This window comes from Scyliorhinus torazame, chromosome 2 (genome assembly GCF_047496885.1).
Source record: "Scyliorhinus torazame isolate Kashiwa2021f chromosome 2, sScyTor2.1, whole genome shotgun sequence".
NCBI lineage: Eukaryota > Metazoa > Chordata > Chondrichthyes > Carcharhiniformes > Scyliorhinidae > Scyliorhinus > Scyliorhinus torazame.
Genome location: NC_092708.1, coordinates 62,506,817 through 62,533,265, shown reverse-complemented (window position 1 = coordinate 62,533,265; position 26,449 = coordinate 62,506,817). Strand labels below are relative to the sequence as shown.

General features: G+C 45.7%; 1 protein-coding gene across 1 annotated transcript in view; it reads right to left on the bottom strand.

The window, feature by feature from the left end:
- Positions 1 to 26,449, bottom strand: part of LOC140406652 (low-density lipoprotein receptor-related protein 1-like) — a 1,475,832-nt gene that overhangs the window by 494,563 nt on the left and 954,820 nt on the right. The window contains exons 38-43 of the mRNA XM_072494659.1: positions 25,281 to 25,473; positions 24,202 to 24,327; positions 22,585 to 22,713; positions 10,103 to 10,222; positions 9,467 to 9,580; positions 8,676 to 8,825 (exon numbers count right to left, since the gene is read on the bottom strand). Of these exons, the coding sequence (XP_072350760.1) occupies positions 8,676 to 8,825; positions 9,467 to 9,580; positions 10,103 to 10,222; positions 22,585 to 22,713; positions 24,202 to 24,327; positions 25,281 to 25,473 (832 nt within the window). The remainder of the gene's footprint in view (positions 1 to 8,675; positions 8,826 to 9,466; positions 9,581 to 10,102; positions 10,223 to 22,584; positions 22,714 to 24,201; positions 24,328 to 25,280; positions 25,474 to 26,449) is intronic.

Below are 26,449 nucleotides of genomic sequence, written 5' to 3'. Positions count from 1 at the left end.
CAGTACTTGCAGCCGATGTGAAGTGTAATGTTGAAGCTCAAGGAACAATTTCTATTGTTGTTTCCTTTGGCTTGTCAGTTCAGACACACACTGGTCAAAATTGACCCTGTGTTCTCCTGCTTCTGCAGGTACTGATTGCAATGATTTGTCGGCACATGAAAAACACTTTGAGACTCCATGCATGCCAGGGACATCTTGTTACATGATGAAAAATGATGGGGGGGGGGGGGGGGGGGGGGGGGAGATGTAGAGGCGAAAGGTATGTGAACTTTATGAGCAATACAGAGAAACTACCACAGTGCTGCTTGCATCTCCACAATGAAAAAAGAACATTAGCTTTGCTAAAGAGACTGCTCTGGGACCCATGTTCTAAATATGTCAATCACAATATGCTTTAAATAAGACATTACTCTTCAGAATTTCCACCACCCTAAGCCTCAAAGCGCATCTGTTTAATGTCACACATTTCTGAATAATGTAATTAGAGGATTGGGTGTGAAGCTTTTTGCGTAACCGGCTGTTCATCATTAAAATTAAATGTGAGTAGCTGCATGTTGTCATTTTCTTTGAAGGCAGATGATGACAATAACTTTCAGGTTTTACCCAATGCAGCGCATTACGATACACACAAACGCTTATAATATAGACTGATGTGTTGGGTAGGCTGGGTCGAGGTGAACTGCACTTGATGCAGTGTAGCGAGAGCCAGATCTCCAACACTTGATAAAATGAAACACGATTTTATTCAACATCCAAACTATTATACATGTTCAACTGTGGGTCGACACTATGCTGCCTTGACTGGAGACCTGACACTAGCCTGACCAGACTAACTTAGCTACCACATGGTGTAGGCACTGGCTAGCTCACGAGCTCTGACTGTCTCAGAGGTTGGGTCCAAGAGCGCGGGAAAACTGGTGCCCTCTGGCTTTATAGTGGTCATGTCCTGTCTGGTGATTGGCTGCTCTGTTCTGTGTGCTTACTGGTCATCCTGTGTGTCGATCACTGCCTGTCTGCACTCCATTGTATATATAGATGTATATTATGACATCTCCCCCGCTTTTTTTTTCTCTATACTGTGTGTGTTGAGATAATAAATATTAAGGTGCGTGTGGATGTGTATATGTGCGTGACTATATACAGAATGTGCTAAAATGACCTTATGTACACAGGAAGGTGTCGCTAGTGCAGATATAGGGCAGATGAAATGGTAACAACGATATTTACAGAGGTCAAAACGATAAGGTAACACAGTTGTGCAAAAGTTCAGTCTATAAGTTTAGTCTCTGCGGCAGGCGACAAATTCTGGTTGACCGCCTCAAGGGTGGCTCAGGGGCCGCCTGCACTTGGATAGGCGGGACCGCTGCCAATGCGGTGGTCGCAGAGGTCGGCAGGATTGCTGGTAGATCGGTGGCCTCGTGTAGGGCACTTCCGGAGGAAGCATTGTGTGAGGTGGGACATCATGGTTGGGTGGCGGGCGTGGAACTCTGCGCAGCGCCCGTCTGTTGCGTCGTCAGAAGGAGCCATCAGCCATGCGGACGAGGAATGATCTCGGGGCCACTTGCTTGACCACCACAGCTGTGGCAGACCAGCCGCCGTCAGGCAACTTAACACGAACACGATCAGTTGGGACCAGCTCCGGGAGATCCGTGGCATGAGCGTCGTATGCTGGTTTCTGTTGGGCCCGAGACTGCTGCATCTTTTGTATGACCATGAGGTGGTCAAGTTCTGGAACATGGATGGCTGGAACCGTGGTTCGCAGAGTGCGCTTCATGAGCATCTGCGTGGGAGACAACCCAGTGGACAGCGGGGATGCTCTGTATTCCAGCAGCGCCAGGTTGAAGTCGGAGCCTGAGTCTGCAGCCTTGCATAGTAATCTCTTGACGATATGGACCCCTCTTTCAGCCTTCGGATTTGACTGCGGGTAGTGGGGGCTGGAGGTTACGTGACGAAAGTTGTATAGGTGGGCAAAATCAGACCATTCCTGGCTGTAAAAACAGGGACTGTTGTCACTCATCACCGTGAGCGGTATCCTATGCCTGGCAAACGTTTTGTTGCATGCTTTAATCACCGCCTTCGACGTGAGGTCGGACAGTTTCACCACTTCAGGGTAATTGGAGAAGTAGTTGACCAGGAGGACATAGTCACGCCCCTTGGCGTGGAAAAGGTCGACACCGACTTTGGACCATGGGGAAGTCACTATCTCATGTTGCTGCAGAGCTTCTTTGGGTCGAACTGGCTGAAATTTCTGACATGTGGGGCAGTTGAGGATCGAGTTGGCAACGTCCTGGCTGATGCCCGGCGAATAGACTGCCTCTCGAGCTCTGCGTCGACATTTCCCGACCCCCAGGTGACCCTCATGGAGTTGGCCGAGCACCATAGCTCGCATGCACTGCGGAATCACAATCCAATCGAGCTTCATGAGGATGCCGTCCACCACCGTCAGGTTGTCCTTGACGTTGTAAAACTGGGGACACTGTCCCTTCTGCCAGCCATTCGTGATGTGCTGCATCACACGCTGTAGCAGAGGATCCTTGGCCGTTTCCTCACGAATTTGGATGACCCTCTCATCAGTGGCCGGAAGGTTGGAGGCACACAATTGCACCTGCGTATCGATTTGGCAGACTAAGTCAGTTTGTTCACACGGAGCGGTGATAGACCTGGAAAGGGCATTTGCAACAATGAGTTCTTTGCCTGGCGTGTAGACAAGTTCAAAGTCATAGCGGCATAGCTTGAGAAGGATTTGCTGTAACCGAGGCATCATGTCATTCAAATCCTTCTGGATTATGTGGATTAGTGGCCTGTGGTCCGTCTCAACCGTGAATTTTGGGAGGCCATACACAGTCGTGAAATTTGTTGAATCCCGTTCGGAGCCCCAGGCATTCCATCTCGATCCGAATGTACCGTTGCTCAGTGGACGTCATGGCTCTGGAATCATCACAACTGAGGCCCATGAGGAGGAGTCATCCCGTTCGAGGAGCACCGCCCCAATACCGTTCTGGCTCGTGTCAGTGGATATTTTGGTCTCTTTGGTAGGGTCAAAGAACGCCAGAACCGGGGCTGTGGTGAATTTTGCCCTGAGCTCATGCCATTCGTTCTCATGAGCGGGCAGCCAATGAAATTCCGTCGACTTTTTGACGAGATGGCGGAGGGCTATGGTGTGTGCCGCCATGTTGGAAATGAATATCCCGAGGAAGTCGACCATCCCTAGAAAGCGGAGGACCGCCGTCTTGTCCTCTGGGGTCTTCATGGCGTTGATCGCCGAGACCTTGTCAGCATCTGGCCGCACGCCTTGCTGTGAGATGTGGTCAACAAGGAATTTGATTTCTGATTGACCGAACGAGCACTTGGCTTTGTTGAGTCGGAGGCCATGCTCATGGATTCTGTGGAATACCTGCTTGAGGCGACCGATGTGTTCTTGAGGAGTTGTGAACCAGATTATGACATTGGCAACATACACGCGCACCCCCTCGATACCCTCCATCATCTGTTCCATGATGCGGTGAAATACCTCTGAGGCAGAGATGATGCCAAAAGGCATCTGGTTGTAGCAGTAGCGATCAAACAGGGTATTGAATGTGCACAGCTTGCGACTGGATGCATCCAGCTGTTTTTGCCAGAACCCCTTGGAGGCGTCCAGCTTCATAAGGAGTTTGGTATGAGCCATCTCGCTGGTCAACTCCTCTCGTTTCGGTATCGGGTAATGTTCCCTCATGATGCTGCAGTTTAAATACTTGGGGTCGATGCAGATTCGAAGCTCCCCTGACGGCTTCTTGACGCAGACCATGGAGCTGACCCAGTCTGTGGGTTCTGTGCCCTTTGATATGATGCCCTGGTCCTGGAGGTCCTGTAACTGCTGCTTGAGGCAGTCCTTGAGGGGTGCCGGCACCCAACGTGGTGCGTAGATCACAGGGGTGGCGTTTGGTTTGAGCAGGATTTTGTATCGGTATGGGAGTGTGCCCATTCCGTCGAACACGCTGTGGTACTGCGTGATGATGTCATCAATTTCAGGTTGGAAGTTCTCATCAGGTGAAACCGTCGCCTATATGGATGACATGGTGTGGACTCGCTGAACCAAGTTCAGGAGTTTGCAGGCCCGAGCACCGAGCAGGGATGTTCTGTCAGGTCCCATGATCTCAAATCGCAGTGTCGCTTTAAATGACATATTGGAAACTCCAAGTTGGCATGAGCCACTGGCAGCTATTGCATTGCCTAGTCAAGGAGCTGGCAGGCCGGTGGAAGAATGCTTGGTCTGACGCAGATGGTGTCTGTAGCACCGTCAATATGACGCGAGGCAGGTTGAGGTAATGTCAATTGAAGGCTTTATTAAGCAGAACTTTATCCCCAGCAGCGTGGTTACAGAATGCAGCTGCTGAGGGAAATGGAGGGAAAAACTGGGTTCTTATAGCGGCATTTCTGGGTGGAGTCCAGTAGGTGGCAGATCATATCAGGACCAGGCATCCCTCCACCAATAGCCTGTCGACACGTGGTGTACCGTATTACCCCTAATACATACCACCACAGTGTCAAGATCCGATTTGGAGATGAGGTTCGCCGATGTGCCGGTGCCCAGTTTGAACCGGATGCGAGCCTTGTTGACTGTGAGGACAGCACACCAATCGTCATCAGGATCCACGCTGAGGATCGGGCGGTGCGTCGCTGTCTTGGAGAAGGCAGCTCATGCTTCGTAATGATGCCCACCCGGTATGGAGATTTATGCACGCAGCATCAGGATCTGTTGGGCTGTCGGGGTCGGAGTCTGGCATGGCCTGCTGCATTGAACGGACGCTTCTGCGCCGCGGCTGGGATCGCTGGATGCTGGGCAGTGGAGCAGATCTGCAAAGGGCTGCGTAGTGGCCAAGCTTGCCACACTGTAGACACCGTCGTGATTTTGCCAGACATTGCCGCTTTAAATGGGTGGAGCCACAATTCGGACACATCATGATGCCAACGTCAGCGCGTTCCGTGCGCCATCGCGCATGTGCAGTACGGTCGAACAACGTCCGCACCTGCGCAGTCTCGTCGTCGGTCTCGCCGTCCCTTCGGTCATGGCGTGCATGCGCAGGGGCCCGGGAAAAGCTCGCGGAATGGCCACTCTCGCAATACTCCCTGAATTTGTGCGATGGCCTGCACCTGTTCCGCCTCGTGGGAGGTTAGCTTTGCCGCTTCTGCCGCCCTGATGTGGGAGTACCAATTGTTAGCATGTTCGTGGAGAACGTACGTTCCGATGGAGATGGTGAGGCTGAGCTGCTTGACTTTCAGGAGCTGCTGGCGAAGGGAATTGGAGTGGACCCCGAAAACGATCTGATCCCGGATCATGGAATCAGTGGTCGAGTCATCGTTATGACTGCGCGAGGATGCGGAGATGGGTCAGAAAGGATTGAAAAGGTTCATCCTTACCCTGAAGCCTCTGCTGGAAAACGTACCGTTCAAAGCTCTCATTCACCTCAATGTCGCAGTGGCTGTCGAACTTCAGTAGGACTGTTTTAAATTTTGTCTTGTCTTCGCCTCCAGCGAATGTAAGGGAGTTGTAGATGTGGATGGCGTGGTCCCCGGCTGTGGAGAGGAATAGTGCGATTTTCCTGGCATCCGATGCGGCCTCAAGATCGGTGGCTTCAAGATAGATTTGGAATTTTGTTTGAAGATCCTCCAATTTGCACCGAGGTTGCGGACGATGCGGAGCTGCGGAGGAGGGCGGATGTTTTCCATGTCACCGGATGGCTGTTTGCTGGTCAACGCTGATTCACTCAAGGTATGTCCGTAAAATTTTCAGCATCACTCAGCTGGTACCATGATGTGTTGGGTAGGCTGGGTCGAGGTGAACTGCACTTGATGCAGTGTGGCGAGAGACAGACCTCCAACACTTGATAAAATGCAACACGATTTTATTCAACATCCAAACTATTATACATGTTCAACTGTGGGTCGACACTATGCTGCCTTGACTGGAAACCTGACACCAGCCTGACCAGACTAACTTAGCTACCACATGGTGTGGGCACTGGCTAGCTCACGAGCTCTGACTGTCTCAGAGGCTGGGTCCCGAGAGAGCGGAAAAACTGGTGCCGTCTGGCTTTATAGTGGTTGTGTCCTGTCTGGTGATTGGCTGCTCTGTTCTGTGTGCTTACTGGTCATCCTGTGTGTCAATCACTGCCTGTCTGCACTCCATTGTATACATAGGTATATATTATGACATAGACAACGCTTGAAAGGTGAAAGTGGAATGCAGTGCTCTAATCCAAATGACAGCTTCATATAATATCACAAAACATGGGATCAAAGTTCAAACAGCAGTTTAAATTCTAATATTAATCCTTGGCACAATTCCAAAACTAGAAAATCTTGTGTGTGCACTTGGTTTATCCGGATGCTACGGGCCATAAATTCAAAAGCAGACACAATCAGGGAGAGTTTGGCAATGTAATGACCTGACCCGATTTGTAACGATCAGGCCACTGTTAAATTCACTGGACCTTTGTTTAGGTGAACAATATTGAAATGTACCCATTTCAGGGAAAAATTGACAGCAACAGGAGAAAAATATTGGGATAGGTGATGAGAGGCTTGGCCATAAGAGGTGGGATATAAAGAATCTGAAAAGAGGAATGAGAGACGGGGAACTCGAGGCAATGGGCCAAGTGCTGGCAAATCAGACAGATCAGGTGCCTTTCATGGGGCGGTGCAGGCACGGTGGGCCAAAAGGGCCTTTCCCGCACTGTACTTTTCTGTGAATCTGTGAAAACTTTAAGGAAGGAATTCCTGAGCCAAGACAACTGAAAATCTTCTGAAATGGGACAAAACGTCAGCCAGGCTGTGTATGTGAAAATTACCCACACGTAAAACAAGAAAGAAATCAATAGTTCCCATGGTATGCAGAATGAAAATAATATTTTTTTCGGACAGATCATGGGAATAAAGCACTCAAAATATTATTTACATAATGTGACCCCACTGTTGAAGAAAGGTTGTAGAGACAAGCTAGGGAACTACAGACTAGTGAGTCTCACGTCAGTGGTTGGGAAGATTTTGAAGGAGAGAGTCTAGAGGCAAGGTTTGGTCAGGGACAGTCAGCATGGCTTTGTCAGATGGAGATCATGCCTAACAAATTTGATTGATTTTTTTGAGCATGTAACCAAGTATGTAGATGAGGGTAGTGCAGTTGATGTAGTTTACATGGATTTTAACAAAGCCTTTAAAAAGGCCCCACATGGGAGACTTATTAAAAATGCAAATGCACCTGGGGCACAGGGTGATTTGATGAGGTGGATTCATAGTTGGTTTAGCGGTAGGAGACAGGATGATGATAAACAGCTGTTTTAGGGTCAGGAAGCCAGTGAGCAGTGCCATACCACAGGGATCTGTGCTGCGCCCCCTTTTGTTTGTCATTTATATAAATTACATTGATGACTTTGTGGCGGATAGGATCTGAAAGTTTGCGGATGACACAAAGATTGAACAACGGTTAATAGTGAGGTTGAGGGGTGGCACGTGGCACAGTGGTTAGCAGTGCTGCCTATGGCGCTGAGGACCCGGATTTGTATCCCGGCCCTGGGTTACTGTCCGTGTGGAGGAGTTTGCACATTCTCCCCGTGTCTGCATGGGTTTCACCCCCACAACCCAAAGATGTGCAGGTTAAGTGGATTGGCCACGCTAAATTGCCCCTTAATTGGAAAAAAATAATTGGACACTCTAAATTAAAAAACAAAATAGTGAGGTTGAGATATATATGGGATGGGATGGGCGGATAGGTGATAGATGGAATTAAACCCTGAAAAGTGTGAGGTGATACACTTTGGAAGGAGTAATGTGACGAGGAAGTATACTGTGAAAGATCTGACACTGGGAAGTTCCGAAGAAGAAAGGGATCTTGGAGGGTTTGTCCATAGATCTCTGAAAGCAGAAGGGCAGGTTAATAGGGTGGTGAAAAAGGTATATGGGACACTCGCTTTTATCAATCGGGGCATAATTACAAAAGCAGGGAGGTCAAGATGGAGCTGTACAGAACTTTGGTGAGGTCACAGCTGGAGAACTGTGTGCAATTCTGGTCGCCACACTACAGGAAAGATGTAATTGCAGTGGAGGGGGTGCAGACAAGATTCACCACAATGTTGCCTGGGATGGATCATTTAAGTTATCAAGAGAGGTTGGATAGGCTTAGGTTGTTTTCTCTGGAGCAGAGAAGAGTGAGGGGTGACCTGATTGAGGTGTGCAAGATTATGAGGGGCATGGACAGGGTGGATAGGGAGCAGCTCTTCCCCTTAGTAGAAGGATAGTGATGAGGGGACACAAGTTCAGAGTGAGGGGTAGGAGGTTTAGGGGGATTTGAGGATAAGCTTTTTTACCCAGAGTGGTGATGGTCTGGAATGCACTGCCTGGGAGAGTGGTAGAGGCGGGATTCCTCACATTCTTTAAAAAGTACCTGGATGAGTACTTGGTATGTCATAACATTCAAGGCTAGGGCCAAGTGCTGGCAAGTGGGATTAGGTGGGCAGTTCAGGGCCGTTCATGGGTCGCTGCAGACTCGATGGGCTGAAGCACGTCTTCTGCACTGTAGAATTCTGTGATTCTGTGATAACTTCCTCAGGGCTGCTTGGGGTGCAAGGGTTCTTTATTATGAACTTTCAAGTTCAGTTGTTTGTATTTCCTTTTTATTGTAAATGACAAAGGATGCTTACCTTGGCAATTTAATTCATCCGTGTAGTCACCACAATCATTGGAACCATCACATATCCACGATGGGAGGATGCAGAGGGAGGTGCTATTACATTTTATGAAGTTCGTGTCCTTAACTCCAACTCTATAGAAACCAGTGCACTCAGTATTGCCTGCAGTAGAATTGACAGAAATCATCCAACCAAGATGAATAATGTTTGTATCTTATTGAAAAGAACACATATCATCTTTCATTGCAAATTATTATCATAGATTATTGTAGAATTTACAGTGCAGAAGGAGGCCATTCGGCCCATCGAGTCTGCACCGGCTCTTGGAAAGAGCACCCTACTCAAGGTCAACACCTCCACCCTATCCCCATAACCCAGTAACCCCACCCAACACTAAGGGCAGTTTATCATGGCCAATCCACCTAACCTGCACTTCTTTGGACTGTGGGAGGAAACTGGAGCACCCGGAGGAAACCCACGCACACACGGGGAGGATGTGCAGACTCCGCACAGACAGTGACCCAAGCCGGAATCGAACCTGGGACCCTGGAGCTGTGAAGCAATTGTGCTATCCACAATGCTACTATGCTGCCCCTAATTATCTACTTGAAACATTACATTAACGCTATTGTAGAGTTTTCTGAATTATCTATGAAATATTTCAAATGTGTGTGTTTTGGCAGCTGGAAAGAAAATAATGCTTTAGCAACTGATGCCTTCCAGTTATCTCTGATGGCCAGTGAATGTGCATCTACTTTCTGTAAAATGCCAATAACAGCACAAAACAAAAGCTTACAACCTACCGCAGTTTGTTTCATCAGAAGCATCGAAACAATCTATCACCTGGTTGCACTGTGCTGCTTTGACGATGCAAGTCCCATCTTTGCATCGAAATTCAGCTGCACCGCATGTGGAATCTGTAACATGAAAATAAAACAGAGGGTCAGGGTACAATTATGCTCTTAGTTTCAGTTACTTAAGTTAGTAATTTCCTGAATGGATGGAATCTAAATCTACCAAGGGTACCTGCAGAAAGGGCTGGCCATAAAACTACAGTTCATACCCATTAAACAATTCATAGGCAACTGCAAACTGTAACATTTGACTGATTAGAATTAGTACAAACATTAATGCAGCTTACAAGGCCTACCTTAACTAAAAGGGAGATAACACGGGAAACGTGAGATCAGAAATGCAATGGAGTAAGTTTTGAAAGGTACAATATTGGGAGCAAAAGGTATCCTATTTATATAAAAGGCGATTGTTTTCAGTGAAAGTATTGTTCTTGGGGAAAGGCTGAATGGATTCTCATAACTCGGGAAGCTAGCTGTCTGGAAAACAATCCTCATATCATGATATAATAATTAAATTTCTGCTGTTTTGTCATTTGAACGATTGTTCACTGCAAATACTGCTCACAACATCAACCTAGTACTTACTATTGCAAGATACTTCATCCGAGTTGTCAGTGCAATCATCCACCCCATCACACCACTTTGCATTGGACATGCACCGGCCATTGTAACAATGCTTAAAGCCTTTTCGACAGCTCCTGTTTGCTGATGCAAAGAAACCAGAGAAGCAAAAGTGAAATGGCAAGATAATAAATTCATCACACTTGATGGACGATGGTGTCAAGTAAGACAATGAACGTTTCAAGCACTCAGCGATCAATTTTATAAAGTTGGGTTGGAGGTTAATTGGAGAAACAGGCGATTAACTTCACCTTTCTCACTCCTATTTGTTTTCCTTAATAAGGCGGCTGGTGTAATTTTCTGTGATCATTTCAAAATCCTGTGACTTAAAGCTTCTCTCCCACTTCCCTTCTCTCACTATCTGCCCTGACACCAGCATTACTGGGGATAGAAGAATGTTTCCAACAAATCTCAGTCTTCTCGTCTTCCATATAAAGCATAGCCATTTCACTCTTTTGTTTCTGTTGTGAATTATTGCTCAAAATCCAATTTGGTCAAATCACTCTCTTTGATAAACATTCTAGTTACTTGTAATTGATGAATGCACTCTCCAGTTAGTCCCTTTTTAGTCGCTGGCACTGACTTTAATTTCAAGGGCACAAACTATGGGGGAGTTGATAACAGTGTCTGCTTGATATAATTTGGGCAGAGATAAAATGTACCACGCATCAAGCTTTTGAATTGTAATTTTTTGCTTATTAGAATAAAGAGGTAATAGCTTACCTGTATTCATTCTTTCTCACTCCCCACCCAAAGAATGGCATTTTTGCTTGGGTACACATTTCCGTGAGTACTTGCTCAAGTGGTTTTGATTCATCATTGAGCCGCTTAAAGCGGGCATTCAATTCAATTTCACCCGGTGGCCACATACCTTTCACAAATCTAGGCTACTGTTCCTGCAAGAGCACTGAAACTAACTGTCGCGTCACTTTCACACTCTGACTGTGATTATCTCATAAAGCATAGTTTGTGGACGTTCCTGGTGAGTATCGCTCAGTTACTCTCTGTATTAGATTACTGAATTGCTGAGGGAGCTTATTGGCAGCGATTTTAGCACAATCTTGTGTCATGCACCCAATAGCTGTCCGCATACAAAATTACAGATGGGAGGTCATAATGTTGATTTGCATTTATAGTACAGTTTTAATTAGATGATAAAGTTTTAATGTTGGCAAATTAAAAAATAAAAGATTTGCTCTCATATAGTGTCGTAGTGGATATTTAATAATAATGTTTATTATTTCACAAGTAGGCTTACATTAACACTGCAAAAGTTACTGTGAAAATCCCCTAGTCGCTACACACTGGCGCCTGTTTGGGTACACTGAGGGAGAATTCAGAATGTCCAATTCACCTAACAGCACGTCTTTCGGGACTTATGGGAGGAAACCGGAGCACCCGGAGGAAACCCACGCAGACACAGGAAGAACATTCAGACTCCACACAGGCAGTGACCCAAGCCGGGAATCGAACCTGGGACCCTGGCGCTGTGAAGCAACAGTGCTAACCATTGTGCTACTGGTCCTTGCACAGCCAATAAATTGCTTTGGAAGTGTAATTACTGCTGCGATATCAGCAAATGCAAGAGCCATTGTATACACAATAGGATTTCCCAAAACAAAAGTGAGATGAACGATCAGTTGATTTGCTTTTACTGGTGGCTGAGGGAGCAATGTCAACTAGGACACCAGCAAATCACTCTATTCTTCAAGTGATGCCAAAGGGTATTTAAATGGCACCACCAGCAATGCTGCTACCCTCAGTAATGCACTGGAGTGTCAGCAAAATATTAAGTGCTAGAATAACAATATCAAATAAACCAGCTATGGGGGAAAAGGTTTGATTAACTTTGCAAAAGGTGAATTTCCTGAATTGTAACATGGGGCTGGGATTTTGCAGAGTCAGGCTGACTCTGGGATCCTTTTTTGTAATTCCTGCTATCATTCCCAAAATCCAGCAATTTATTTCTAGCACAGGATAAGGGTATGGATAGCAAGCCTGCATCCTGCACTCCCGGCCGGCCGGTTGCATTGTAGGGTAACCGTTTCATAGCCCCTCTCACAATTATTGTGGAATCTATCTAGCTGTTCAAGGACTCATGGTTCATGGCCCTCAGAAGATCAGAGGAACCACTATACACTAATACAGAGCAAATGAGCAATGTCGAGTCTTGAAATGATGACGAAACTAAATAAATAATCAAAATTCCGCTTTGAAAATGATTGCTGCTCTTCCAACCCTATGAATGTATCATATGATCAGAGCCATTACAGTATCAATAACAGAAATTTTACCTTGCTTCACACCTTATAATCTTTTCAAAATACACATACAGACATTGAAAAAGCAGATCAAAGAAATAATTATAAGCTCGTCAATATGTTGATCGATCAAGGCTAACACTTCACTTCAGCCTTTGCTGAACTAATCTGTTTGTGAGCCTTAGAATGCAGCTAAACATTCATAAAGATGCCACCTGGACAGAACATTGCTTCAGCAGTTCCTCAAGATAGTGTTCTAGGCCCAACCATCATCAGGGCTGCTAAATCAATGACATTCCTTCCATCAAGGTTGGGTTGTTTGCTGATGATTGCACAATATTCAACAATGTCTGGCTTCAACAACACTCAATCAGCTTGACGCCATTGCAGAAAAATAGTCGACTTGATCGGCACACATCCACTAACTTAAACAGTGACTCCCTCTATCACTGATGCACAGTCGCAGAAATGTGCACTATCTAGAGTTCACCAAGGCGCCTTTGACAGCACCTACCAAACTCATAACCTTTACCATCAAGAAGGACAAAGACAGCAGACACATTGAAACACCAGCATCTGCAAGTTCCCATCCAAACCACACAGCCTATTGACTTGAAATTATGGGCATGATCTACCCATAGCATGAGAGAATAGCCGGGTGTTTCCTGGCCATCATAGATACATAGAAGATATGAGCAGGAGGAGGCCTTTTGGTCCTTCGAGCCTGCTCCGCCATTCATCACAATCATGGCTGATTATCCAACTCAATAGCCTCATCCTGTTTTCTCCCCATAGCCTTGGATCCCATTTTCCCCAAGTGCTATATCCAGTCATCTCTTGAATATATTCAATGTTTTAGCATTAACTACTTCCTGTGATAATTAATTCCACAGGCTCACCATTCTTTGGCTGAAGTAATGTCGCCTCATTTCAGCCCAAAATGGTTTACCCTGAATCCTCAGACTGTGACCCCTGGTTCTTGACACAGCCATCATTGGTAACATCTTCCCTGCATCTACCCTGTCTAGCCCTGTTAGAATTTTATAAGTCTCTATGAGTCTATGAGATCCCCCTTCATTCTTCTGAACTCCAGCGATAAACATCCTAACCTATTCAATCTCTCCTCATATGACAGTCCCGCCATAAGACCATAAGACAGAGGAGCAAAATTAGGGCACTCAGCCCATCGAGCCTGCTCAGCCATTCAATCATGGCTGATATTTTCTCATCCCCATTCTCCTGCCTTCTCCCCATAACCCCTGATCCCCTTATTAATCAAGAACCTATCTACCTCTGTCTTAAAGACACTCAGTGAATTGGCCTCCACAGGCTTCTGCGGCAAGGAGTTCCACAGATTCCACAGATTCCCTCTGGCTGAAGAAATTCCTCCTCATCTCTGTTTTAAAGGATCGTCCCTTTAGTCTGAGATGGTGTCCGCTGGTTCTAGTTATTCCTACAAGTGGAAACGTCCACTCTATCCAGGCTTTTCAGTATCTTGTAAGTTTCAATAAGATCCCCTCTCATCCTTCTAAACTCCAAGAGTACAGACCCAGAGTCCTCAAACGTTATTCATACGACAAGTTCTTCATTCCAGGGATCATTCTTGTGAACCTCCTCTGGACCTTTCCCAAGGCCAGCACACCCTTCCTTAGAAACAGGGCCCAAAAATGCTCATGATGCTCCAAATGGGGTCTGAGCAGAGCCTTATACAGCATCAGAAGTACATCCCTGGTCTTGTATTCTAGCCCTCTTGACATGAATGCTGACATTGCATTTGCCTTCTTAACTGCAACTGAACCTGAACATTAACCTTAAGAGAATCGTGAACAAGGACTCCCAAGTCCCTTTGTGCTCCTGCTTTCCGAAGCATTTCCTCATTTAGAAAATAGTCTGTGCCTAGATTCCTCCTTCCAAAGTGCATAGCCTCACACTTTTCCACATTGTATTTCATTTGCCACTTCATTGCCCACTCTCCGAGCTTGTCCAAGTCCTTCTGCACCCCCCTTGCTTCCTCAATACTACCTGTCCCTCTACAGGGGCGAAATTCTCCGCAAACGGCGCGATGTCCGCCGACTGGCGCCCAAAACGGTGCAAATCAGATGGGCATCGCGCCGCCCCAAAGGTGCGAAAGGCTCCGCATCTTTGGGGGCCGAGCCCCAACCTTGAGGGGCTAGGTCGGCGCCGGACGAATTTCCGCCCCGCCAGCTGGCGGAAAAGGCCTTTGGTGCCCCGCCAGCGGGCGCGGAAATGACATCTCCGGGCGGCGCATGCGCGGGAGCGTTAGCAGCCGCTCACGGCATCCCGCGCATGCACATTGGAGGGAGTCTCTTCCGCCTCCGCCATGGTGGAGACCGTGGCGGAGGCGGAAGGAAAGAGTGCCCCCACGGCACAGGCCCGCCCGTGGATCGGTGGGCCCCGATCGCGGGTCAGGCCACCATGGGGGCACCCCCCGGGGCCAGATCGCCCCCCGCCCCCCCCCCCAGGACCCCGGAGCCCGCCCGCGCCGCCTTGTCCCGCCGGTAAGGTAGGTGGTTTAATTTACGCCGGCGGGACAGGCATTTTAGCGGCGGGACTTCGGCCCATCCGGGCCGGAGAATCAAACGGGGGACCTGCCAACCGGCGTGGCGCGATTCCCGCCCCCGCCGAATATCCGGTGCTGGAGACTTCGGCAACCGGCGGGGGCAGGATTCACGCCAGCCCCCCGGCGATTCTCTGACCCGGCGGGGGGTTGGAGAATCTCGCCCCAGATCTTTGTATCATCTGCAAACTTAGCATCATCTGCAAACTTAGCAACAGTGCCTTCAGTACCTTCTTCCAGATCATTAATGTATATTGTAAAAAGTTGTGGTCCCAGCACAGACCCCTGAGGCACACCACTAGTCACCGGCTGCCATCCTGAAAAAGACCCCTTTATACCCACTCTCTTACCGGCCAGTCAGCCAATCCTCTATCAATGCCAGGATCTTACCCTTAACACCATGGGCTTTTAACTTATTTAACAGTCTCCTATGCGGCACCTTGTCAAAGGCATTCTAGAAATCTAAATAAATCACGTCCACTGGTTCACCTTTGCATATGTTCCTTGTTGCCTCCTCAAAGAACTCTAACAGATTTGTCAGACACGACCTCCCTTTGACAAAGCCCTGCTGACTCAGTATATTTTACCATGCACTTCCAAGTGCTTCGCGATCTCATCTTTAATAACAGACTCTAAAATCTTAGCAATGACCGAAGTCAGGCTAACCGGCCTATAATTTCCCGTCTTCTGCCTCCCTCCCTTTTTAAACAGTGGTGTTACATTAGCCATCTTCCAGTCCACTGGGACCCTTCCTGCCTCCAGTGATTCCTGAAAGATCATCACTAATGCCTCCACAATTTCCTCAGCTATCTCTTTTAGGACACTGGGGTGTAGTCCATCCAGTCCAGGTGACTTATCCACCTTCAGACTTTCAGTTTCGCCAGAACCTTCTCCTTCGTAATGGTCACTGCACTCACCTCTGCCCCCTGGTTCTCCTGAAGCTCTGGCATCCCACTGGTGTCTTCCACCATGAAGACTGATGCAAAGTAACTATTCAGTTCATCTGCCATTTCTTTGTTTCCTATTATTACTTCTCAAGGCACATTTTCTAGTGGCCCAATGAAAAAATATATTGAAAAAAATCTCTTCATATCTTCCTTTATATTACTAGCTAGTTTGCACACATAATTCATCGTCTCCCCTCTTTATTGCTTTTTTAGTTGTCCTCTGCTTGCTTTTAAAGGCTTCTCAATCCTCTGGTTTCCCACTAATCGTCACCACTTTGAATGCTTTTTCTTTAGCCTTTATGCTGCCCTTGACATCCCTCGTCAGCCATGGATATCTTGTCCTCCCCTTAGCATGTTTCCTTCTCCTTGGGATGAATTTCTGTTGTGCCTCCCTAATAACCCCCCAAAAGTCCAGCCATTGCTGTTCCACTGTCATCCCTGCTATGCTCCTTTTCCAATCAATTCTGGCCAGCTCCTCCCTCATATCTTTGTAGTTACCCTTATTTAATTGTAATACCGTTACATCTGATTGCAGCTTCTCCCTCTCAAACTGCAGGGTAAATTCTATCATCTTGTGGTCACTGCACCCTAAGGGTTCCTTCACCTTAACTTCTCTAATCAAGTCTGCCTCATTACACATCACCATATCCAGAATTGCCTGTTCCCCAGTAGGTTCTGTCACAAGCTGCTGCAAAATACCATCACTTAGATATTCCACAAATTCCATTTCTTGGGATCCACTGCCAATCTGATTTTCCCAGTCCACCTGCATATTGAAGTCCCCCATGATTATTGTAATATGTCTTTTTTACCTGCCTTTTCTATCTCCTGATTTATTTTCTGCCCCACATCCGGACTACTGCTAGAAGACCTATACGTAACTCCCATCAGGGGCCGGGATTCTCCCCTACCCGGCGGGGCAGGGGGTCCCGGCGGGATGGAGTGGCGGGAACCACTCCGGCGTCGGGTCGCCCCAAAGGTTCGGATTTCTCTGCACCTTTAGGGGCCAAGCCCTCACCTTGAGGGGCTAAGCCTGCGCCGGAGTGGTTGCCGAGCAGCCGGCCGGCAGGAAAGGCCTTTGGCGCCACGCCAGCCGGGGCCAAAAGGACTTCGCCGGCCAGCGGAAGTCCGCGCATGCGCGGGAGCGTCAGCGGCTGCTGACATCATCATCCTGCTGCATGCGCAGGTGGGGGGTGTCTCTTCCGCGTCGGCCATGGTGAAGGCTGTGGCCGAGGTGGAGGGAAAAGAGTGCCCCCACGGCACAGGCCCGCCCACAAATTGGTGGGCCCCAATTGTGGAGCAAGCCACCGTGGGGGCACCTCCTGGGGCCAGATCGCCCCCCCCCCCCCCCCCCCCACCCCCAGGACCCCGGAACCTGCCCGCGCCGCCTGGTCCCGCCGGTAAGAGAGGTGGTTTAATTCTCGCTGGCAGGACTGGCATTCCAGCAGCGGGGCTTCGGCCCTTCGCGGGTCGGAGAATCGCCGGAGGGGGGCTCGCCGACCGGCACGGCTCCATTCCTGCCCCCGCCGAATATCCGGTGCCGGAGAACTTGGCAACCGGCGGGGGGAGATTCACGCTAGCCCCGGTGATTCTCCGACACGGCAGGTGGTCAGGGAATTCCACCCAGGGTCTTTTTACCTTTGCGATTCCTCAGCTCTACCCACAGAGATTCTATGCCTTCTGATCCTATATCGCTCCTTGCTATCGATTTAACTTCATTCCTCACTAACAATGCAACCCCGCCCCCTTTACCCATCTGCCTGTCCTTTCGATAGGACATATATCCTTGGGTACTTAGATCCCAGCCCTGATCCCCTTGCAGCTACGTCTCTGTGATGCCCACAACATCGTACCGGCCAATTTCAATGTGCACAACAAGCTCATTTACCTTGTTCCTTATACTGTGCGCATTTAGGTACAACACCCTCAATCCTGCATTGGCCACCTCCCTTTTCACACTCATCTCAGTCACTGTACCTTGTACTGTGGCCCTTTTTGATTTTTGACTATGGTTTCTCTGCCTTACACTTTCCCCCTTACTGCTTTTTGTTTCAGGCTCCATTTTACTTCCCTCCGACTTCCTGCATCAGTTCCCTAGTATCAGTCTGGTAAACCTTCGCTGCAGTCCCTCGAGAGCAAGAACATCCTTCCTCAGAAAAGGAGACCAAAACTGCACACAATATTCTAGGTGTGGCCTCGGGTAGATCGGGGGCCTCAGTGGGGAACCCACCAGCAAGGCTGCACTTTACTCTGTTTTCTGTACTGAGGGGCTTCACTCACCGGAACTCCTCAGTGCAGTGAGAGATCGGGACCCCATTTTTATGCCCCAACTCACTGGAAGGGGATCTCCAGGACCCCCCTACACCTATGCAGAGAACGCCCTGGCCTGATTGCCGCTGCACAAAAACTGCCAGCTTGGCACCTTGGCAATGCCCGTCGGCTGGCATTGCCACCTGTGCAGCTTGGCAGTGCCTGATGTGCACCCAGGTGGCACTGTCAGGGTGTCAGACTGGCACTGCCAGGGTACTCAGGTAACACCAGCACTGACAGGGTACCGCCCTGCCCAGAGGGCAAGCACCTGGGGGCCAGCACTGAACGGTGCTCACCCAAGGTCTCCAAGGCGAGGGAATGGGTTACATCCCACGTGTTGGATAGATCTCAGGAACGCATATTAGAATGAGACCAGCCATCTCGCTTTAAGATGCAGATTCGCTAGAAAGTGATCCTGCCCACAATGGGCGGAATTTGACATCTAACGGGATCTCGTGAGCTGTGGTGAGCTGGGTAGCTCTGGAAATGGGATCTTCTGGAACCTAACTGTCGTGCTGTGCCGCGCCGCTGTTTTGGCATAACGTGACCAGTAGATACCGCTCTATATCGCTGTTCTTTCTTGTCACTGGTTCAAAGTCTTGGACCTCCCTTCCGAACAGCACTGTGGGTGAGCCAGCATTACGAGGACTGCAGCGCTTCAAGCAGATGGCTCATCACCACCTTAGGAATGGGCAAAAATTATTGGCATTGCCAGCATTGCCCACATCCGATAAATGCATTGAAAATCTCCCTGATGCACTTCCCGAACTCTCAGTCTTCATTATACCACAAGCACACCCACCACCCCCACTGCATTCACCCTGCCCCTCTCCACACCACCCTTAATCTTGGGGCTGCACTGAAAGCTCAGATCGAAGTTACGCAAGATCTTCCTGAGCACTGAGCACTACCCCAAGGAAGTAATACTAAATCTGTGGAGCATGCACCTGCTGTTCTTTCTCAAGAAGGCAGCTTTCATTCTCCCACCCCTGTCACTTCACCAGTGTCCTTGTTCTTGCCTGTCAGACAGCTGACACCCATGCTGAGATAGTGCAGTCCACCAATGGGCTCTGTAGGCTCGGAGCTGTTTGAAGTTGTTAGAATTCAAAGAATCATAGGATTTACAGTGCAGAAGGAGGCTCTTTGGGCCATCGAGTCAGCACCGGCCCTTTGACAGAGCACCCTACATAAGCCCACACCTGCACTCTACATAAGCCCACACCTCCACCGTATTCCCATAACCCAGTAACCCCACCTAACCTTTTTGGACACTAAAGGGCAATTTAGCATGGCCAATCCACCTAACCTGCACATCTTTGGATTGTGGGTGGAAACTTGAGCACCCGGAGGAAACCCACGCAGACACTGGCAGAAAGTGCAGACTCCGCACAGACAGTGACCCAAGCCAGGAATTGAACCTGGGATAATGGATCTGTGAAACAACAGTGCTAAACACTGTGCTACTGTGCCGTCCCAAGGCCATTTTATAATCCCTCCAGTGAAAGTCCGTTGCCTTCCACCTGCCAGGCTACAGCCAATGGGGTAACAGGAGCAAAAGGACAGGCAAAAATCACAGGATCAGCACTAAAGGAATGTGCAAGAGTAGTTGACTTGCACATGCAATATGGAATAATCTGTTTATCAATTTGGTTTGGGATGTTAATTTTGGGACGGTTTTATATTTTTTGCATCATAGACATGACTGTAATGGTTAGTGACAGAGGGAAAGAAAAGTGCTCGACAGTTGGTGAATGGGAAATACTGTTCAAGCAACTTGGATGAGTTCTTCACAGACAGCCCAGGCCAGGGATGCGAATGGCTGAGGACATCACACAATTTCTTTTTGGTGGCAAAATTATTGTCCTTTTGACCTTTGGGAATTGAACTGCAGTTTTTCATAGGCTTTTGCCACTCATGAATCTTTTTTTTTTGACAGCTCTGTGAGGTTAATATAGTTTTTGAACATTTTGTTCGAGCTACAATGCATTTTTATGTGATCTTCCTCAGGGTGTTCGTAACATTGCTGATGCTCCAAGAAATACATTTATGTCAGCTAAATTGTTTTAAATCAATAAATAATTCTGACTTGAAAAATGATACCCACTGCTGTTTTCATTTGGAGTCCATTGTACATCTGAACAGCTAACATGGTGTAATATCTAATTTATGTTGTTTTTTCATGTAGGTATATAAAGTTAAAGTTTGCTGTCTAGTGTGTTTTTTTTACAGTTGTAAAGCTTGTGGTTTCCCTTGGCCGTAAAATGCATCAGTGACAGGCAGTGTCTTTAATCTATGTGTAAATGAGATTGTCTCATGTTAATTGCCATCAACAGCTACATTGATGCATCCTGGGTGGTGGAATGTCAAGAGCTGTTGCATTCCTTCAGCCATAGAAGTGCTAAGACGTCTGATATTTGAGACATGACGCATCTGCTTCTTCATAAGAATTCAGTGAGATTTTCTTATAATATTGTAATTAATCTTCAGAAAATCTATCTTCTGTCAAACTGATGCATATACTTTGATACTTGCTGTTTTTCATACTTGCCCACTGAAATAGAAAATCGTATTTTGAAAGCCCAACTGGAACAGACACATTTGTTTAAGTTTGTTCATATTCATTCATATAGGGCAGCACGGGGTTAGCACTGCGGCCACACGGCGCCGAGGTCCCAGGTTCGATCCCGGCTCTGGGTCACTGTCCCTGTGGAGTTTGCATGTTCTCCCCGTGTTTGCTTGGGTTTCGTCCCCACAACCCAAAAGATGTGCAAGCTAGGTGGATTGGCCATGCTAAATTGCCCCTTAATTGGAAAAAAATGAATTGGGTACTCTTTAAATATTCATTAATATAGGGTGTATTGCCTTTGAAGCAATAAATTTGAATAATGCAATTAACTTCTGATTGGCATTTTTCTCTAACTTCTTTCCTACTGTTCTCTCGGACTCTCTCCTCACTTGACTTTATTTGCACTAAACTGCAGGTTCATTCACAATGAAATGCTTCTTCTCTTCAGGTAAGTCCGCCTTCTATTTGCTGCCACTCCGAATCCAAAATTGCACCCTTGACAACTTTGGCCCTTGTAAGCATCTCCACATCACATACTAACCTACTCCCTCTGAAGTCCTTCTTGAATGTGTTGTCACCTTTCAAATCTACAATTTCAAGTTTGAACCTCTCTAATAAGGCTCTGTTACACCAATGTAATTGCACTTATCAAAGTCAAAAATGACACACGTGTGATGGTGCCCATGTTACATCATCCTTCCCTATAACCTCTCTGCAGCCTTTGATATAGTTTACAGATCTTCCTCCTCCAAAGGCTCTCCTCTATTGTCCAGTGCAATATGACTACCGTCTGGATTACCCGTACAATGCCACCATTAATCTCACTCCAGAGATGTAGGCAGTCACTCCTGTGCAGTACTGGAAGGAATGCTACTCAGTTTGAGGTGTCATTTTTAGATATTAAACCAAGACCCTCTCTGCCTTCCCAGATGGATGCAAAACATTCTGTGGCACTCTTTTGGGAAAAAAAAAGCAGGGGAGCTCTCACCTGCATCCTTGCCAAAATGTATTTTTCAACCAACATGACATACAAATGATACAGCCATGGGTACATTCTTGTTTGTGGAACCTTGTTATGTGCAAAATGACTGCTGTCTCTCTTATATTACAACAGTGAATGTGCTTCAGAAAAGTACTTCATTGCCTGGAAAGTGCATTGGGACTTCCTGAGGTTGTGAAAGGTTTATATAGATACAAATGGTAAATGAAAATGTCAATCTGAAGAAACTGCAGGCCTCCCTGCAGCTTTTGTTAGAAATACTGAATATTTTCTGCCCGGCTATTGTATAATGGGCCTTAACATATAAAATGCATCTGCATACTGATTAAATTCACTTTTTTCTCTCATTAATGTTGCAATAATTTAACAGTTATATATAATCTATAATTTAAAGTTTTCATGCTTGTATCTTGTTTTTTAAGCAAATTGTTAACCCATGTTTCATATTTGATATGTATCTCATTCAGAATTTGTCTCTCCAATGTTATGCACAGTCTTCTGATTATAGTACTAAGGAATGGACCCATATCAGAGCTGCTAGATTAGATAAATGGCATCAGAGACTAGCTTTGAAAGCATTCAGTACATGAGGTCAAGGCAAGTGAGGGACGATTTTATGATTTGCAAATATGCCACCGATTGTAAAAAAAAGTCACTGCTGAAAATCTAGCCTCAAGTGATTATTCACTTTGGTTACTGAGGGAAGTTTGAGAGTAATGATGCTGGGTGAAAAAACTAATGTCTACATTCACACACTTCCTACCTAATAGAACAGATTACTTACCACAGTATGATTGCTTTTCATCTGATTTATCTTTGCAGTGAACAATTCCATCGCATGTCAAATGGTATCCAATGCAATCTTTGTTTCCACATTCAAATTCAGTGTGAATATTGCAAGATGAGTTCTTGGCTGAAACAAATGTTGTGTTTAAGAGCAAATAATATAGATACAGAATGTCTCCTGGCAGTGTAAAAGATTCAATGGTTGCTTATGATTAATTTTGCAATGTTCAGTCCTACAGTTTCCTTATACAGTGGACCCCTGCGGACCTACTAAATAGCCAATTGTGGTCCAGTGTTGGATCGGGCAACTACCGTCTCTCTATTGCTTCCTTCTCAAGACAGCCTTGATGAGATTGTCAGATTCATCCATTAAAACCTGAGAATTTATTTTAAACTTGTAGTTCAAATTAATTCTTACATGTAAGGTTTTCCTTCGATTGTTTAGTTCTGCAGAAGTGATTTCAAGAACACAAAGTGACAACACAAAGAAGCTATCAATGTAGAAACCACAATGCAAGATTTGAAATTTGAATACATTTTCATGCAATTGTTGGGTACTGTACTTCAACAAAGGTATTCACCATTTTAACTAACAGGTTATATAATAATAATAATTTTTATTGTCACAAGTAGGCTTACATTGGAATGAAGTGACTGTGAAAAACCCCTAGATAAAATAGAGACAAATGTCATTTGAACACATTAAGCATTCACCTGCTGCTACCACAGAGTCGGGGACATGTACTGATCCTGCACAACCTGAAGGGAGCCATACCTCAAAGAGAAAGCTAGTCAGAGGATCAGGGCTACAGTGTTCATAGAATTCATAGAATTTACAGTACAGAAGGAGGCCATTCGGCCCACTGAGTCTGCACAGTCCCTTGGAAAGAGCACCCCACTTAAGCCCACACCTCCACCCCATCCCCGTAACCCAGTAACCCCACCTAACCTTTCTGGACACTAAGGGCAATTTAACATGGACAATCCACCTAACCTGCACATCTTTGGACTGTGGGAGGAAACCAGACCACCCGGAGGAAACCCACGCAGACACGGGGAGAATGTGCAAACTCCACACAGACAGTGACGCAAGCCGGAGATCAAATCTGGGACCCTGGAGCTATGAAGCAACATTGCTAACCACTGTGCTACTGTGCCACCCTATTCTAATCTCTGCTCTTTTTGAGGCAAGCCTCCCAGAGAAAGCATGCAATCAGTGAATTTACCTTTGTGTAATTTCATGGAAGTATAATCTTGCAGCCCATGCAAGGTGACAACCTCATAGAAAATGTTAAGCCTTTATACATTAATGTTACATAGCACATTATTTAGGCTGTTATTTTCATTAAAAACATTTACCCATTGGAAATAACTGAGACAGATACTGTTGAAAGATCTAACTTTGCAGTTGAAGTGGAAACACTTTGAGTTTAATGTGTCTTTATTATGTAAAGCCAACATCCTCATGTCCCTACTCCTGACAATACATCAACATTTGATGCTCAAACAAAATAAACAGAATCAAAAATATATAAAATAATGTCAAAATTACTCATAACCTATTGCATGGAAGGGGGGGGGGGGGGGGGGGAGAGAGAGAGAAACATCAACTTACCAACACATCTGTTGTCATCTAATAGTATTCGCTCTCCCCTACAAGAACAATTTACTTGGCCATCAGCAGTCAACAGGCAAAGGTCATGACAACCCCCATTCATTATCTTGCATGGAGACAGTTCACCTAGTTTAAAAGAAACCATTTCCTCTCACTATTGAAATATGTTGTTACTAATAAGCAAGACAAGACTCAACCTGATCCTTTGCATTCCTTGTTACTAAAGACATCTGCTATAAAGTCACAAGATGCTCAACATTCTGCTGACCTTTTATGGATTCTAGAAAATTATTCAGAAGACCTTTATACTGTTATTATTGAAAAACTTTCAGGTGCCCTGATAAAATGCTGGAAACATTGGAAAATTGACTTTGCATTAGATTGTATTTATCTGTAAGTGGATGAGAAACCCACCAGTAGGAGACAACATCTTGAATATAATTTAAACCTTTTCTGAAAAAAGACACATGTTGTCAAACCTTCTCATCTGGCACTCATCAGGACAATTTGCATCAATACCAAATGTAAAAGGAACAACAATTGATACTGCATAGAAGAAAGTGGTGATTGATTGGCAAGTGGACGCTGATTGGTACAGCCTTGCCATGAAGAATGCACCATTTACTCCAGATTTTCACGTTAACAGTCTGGAAAGTTGTTTTGAAGCATTAACAAAATTGAAATCAACTCTCAAGATAAGTCACACTGATTAAAATCTGGACAAGTGAGACATGCCCACCACTGGAATTATATGTTGTGGATTCTTAACAGCAAAATAAGGAAACTAAAACCGCTCTTCAACACTATGCTTCTTCCAAGGACACAAAAGGGACCATTAGAAGCAATATTATGGGAAAAGCTCAGTTAGTGGTAACAGCAGGCCAGGAGCTCTCTGACTGTTGACTCAAAGTTATTACAGCAAGTTTTGAACATCACTGTTCTCCAATATAATGTATTTATCACACTAAATCATGTATAAAAAAAAACAAGTAAATAATAATGTACAATGTATAAACATATTGAATACGCATTTAAGAAAAAAATGACAGCCAATGGTAAGCATACTCAATCTAACTTACAGTTGTTGGTATCATTAGATACAACCATAATTCCCATTGGTTGATGTGATGTATCTGAACGCAGCACTTTAACATTTCCTCCCGTATACTTATCACAGCGCATTACAGATCTCTGCATCCAGTCTGTCCAGAAGATGTAATCACCATAAATAGCTAAGCCAAAGAAAGTGCCTGGTCCAGATTTCAGAACTACCTGTGCCATTGCAAACACAAGAGGGGAGAAGCAATTAAAAGCTAATATTTAGCCAAAGGTGAGCTATGAGGATTACATTTGTTACAGAGCTACATTTATGGACTATGTGCTCAAATAGCAGTAACAATCAGAAAACATGTGCTCTTGTGATTATTTCTCAACAATTTCCAAGGAATTAGTTAGAATTTACAGAACAGAAACAGGCCATTTGGCTCAACTGGTCCATGCCAGAGGCAGCAATTCATATCATTGACTCCATTGACGAATACCACCAAGGTTGCACCAATAACAGCCTGAAAAGCTAACTGGCCCAGGAAAACTACAAATGCAAACAAATTTCTTTCCTATCCTTGCCAGTGTTTGTTTGTCACACAAGCATCCTCCCTTCCCTCTTTGTTCTAATAATTATCTGTATTTGTGTTTACTATTTTAATATAGTATAATCAAATTGATATTTATGGTGTGAGAACCAGCTATGGTTGCGTATAAATAATTAACACTGGGACACACTAGTCTTCACATAAGTATGATTCTATCTAACTCGATGATAACGTAGGTAATTGGCTATTTTCTGCTTAATTGTACTCTAAATGATTATTGAATGACTGATTATTGTTGCAAACAAATAGTTTCAATAACAGAAATTCTAATTATTTATTTATGAGAATTTTCTATTGGCATTTGTTCTGAAGCCTAATTTATCATTTAACAATCTGCATTGTGTCATGATCAAAATGCTGAAACTGCTCTCATTAGTCATTCATTCTAAGACCTTAAGATGAACTTGAAATGGCAAATTTTAATGAGTTGGTGGTTATAGAAAGAGGCATGTCATGAAAGTAAGTTCAATTACTCTTTGTGCACTAAACAATGATTAATGTATTTCTGAACAATTATTATCAATGATTAATCTGTCTTAATCACCATAAATTATACCCTTAATCAATGCTGAACTGTAATTTACCATGACGCTTAA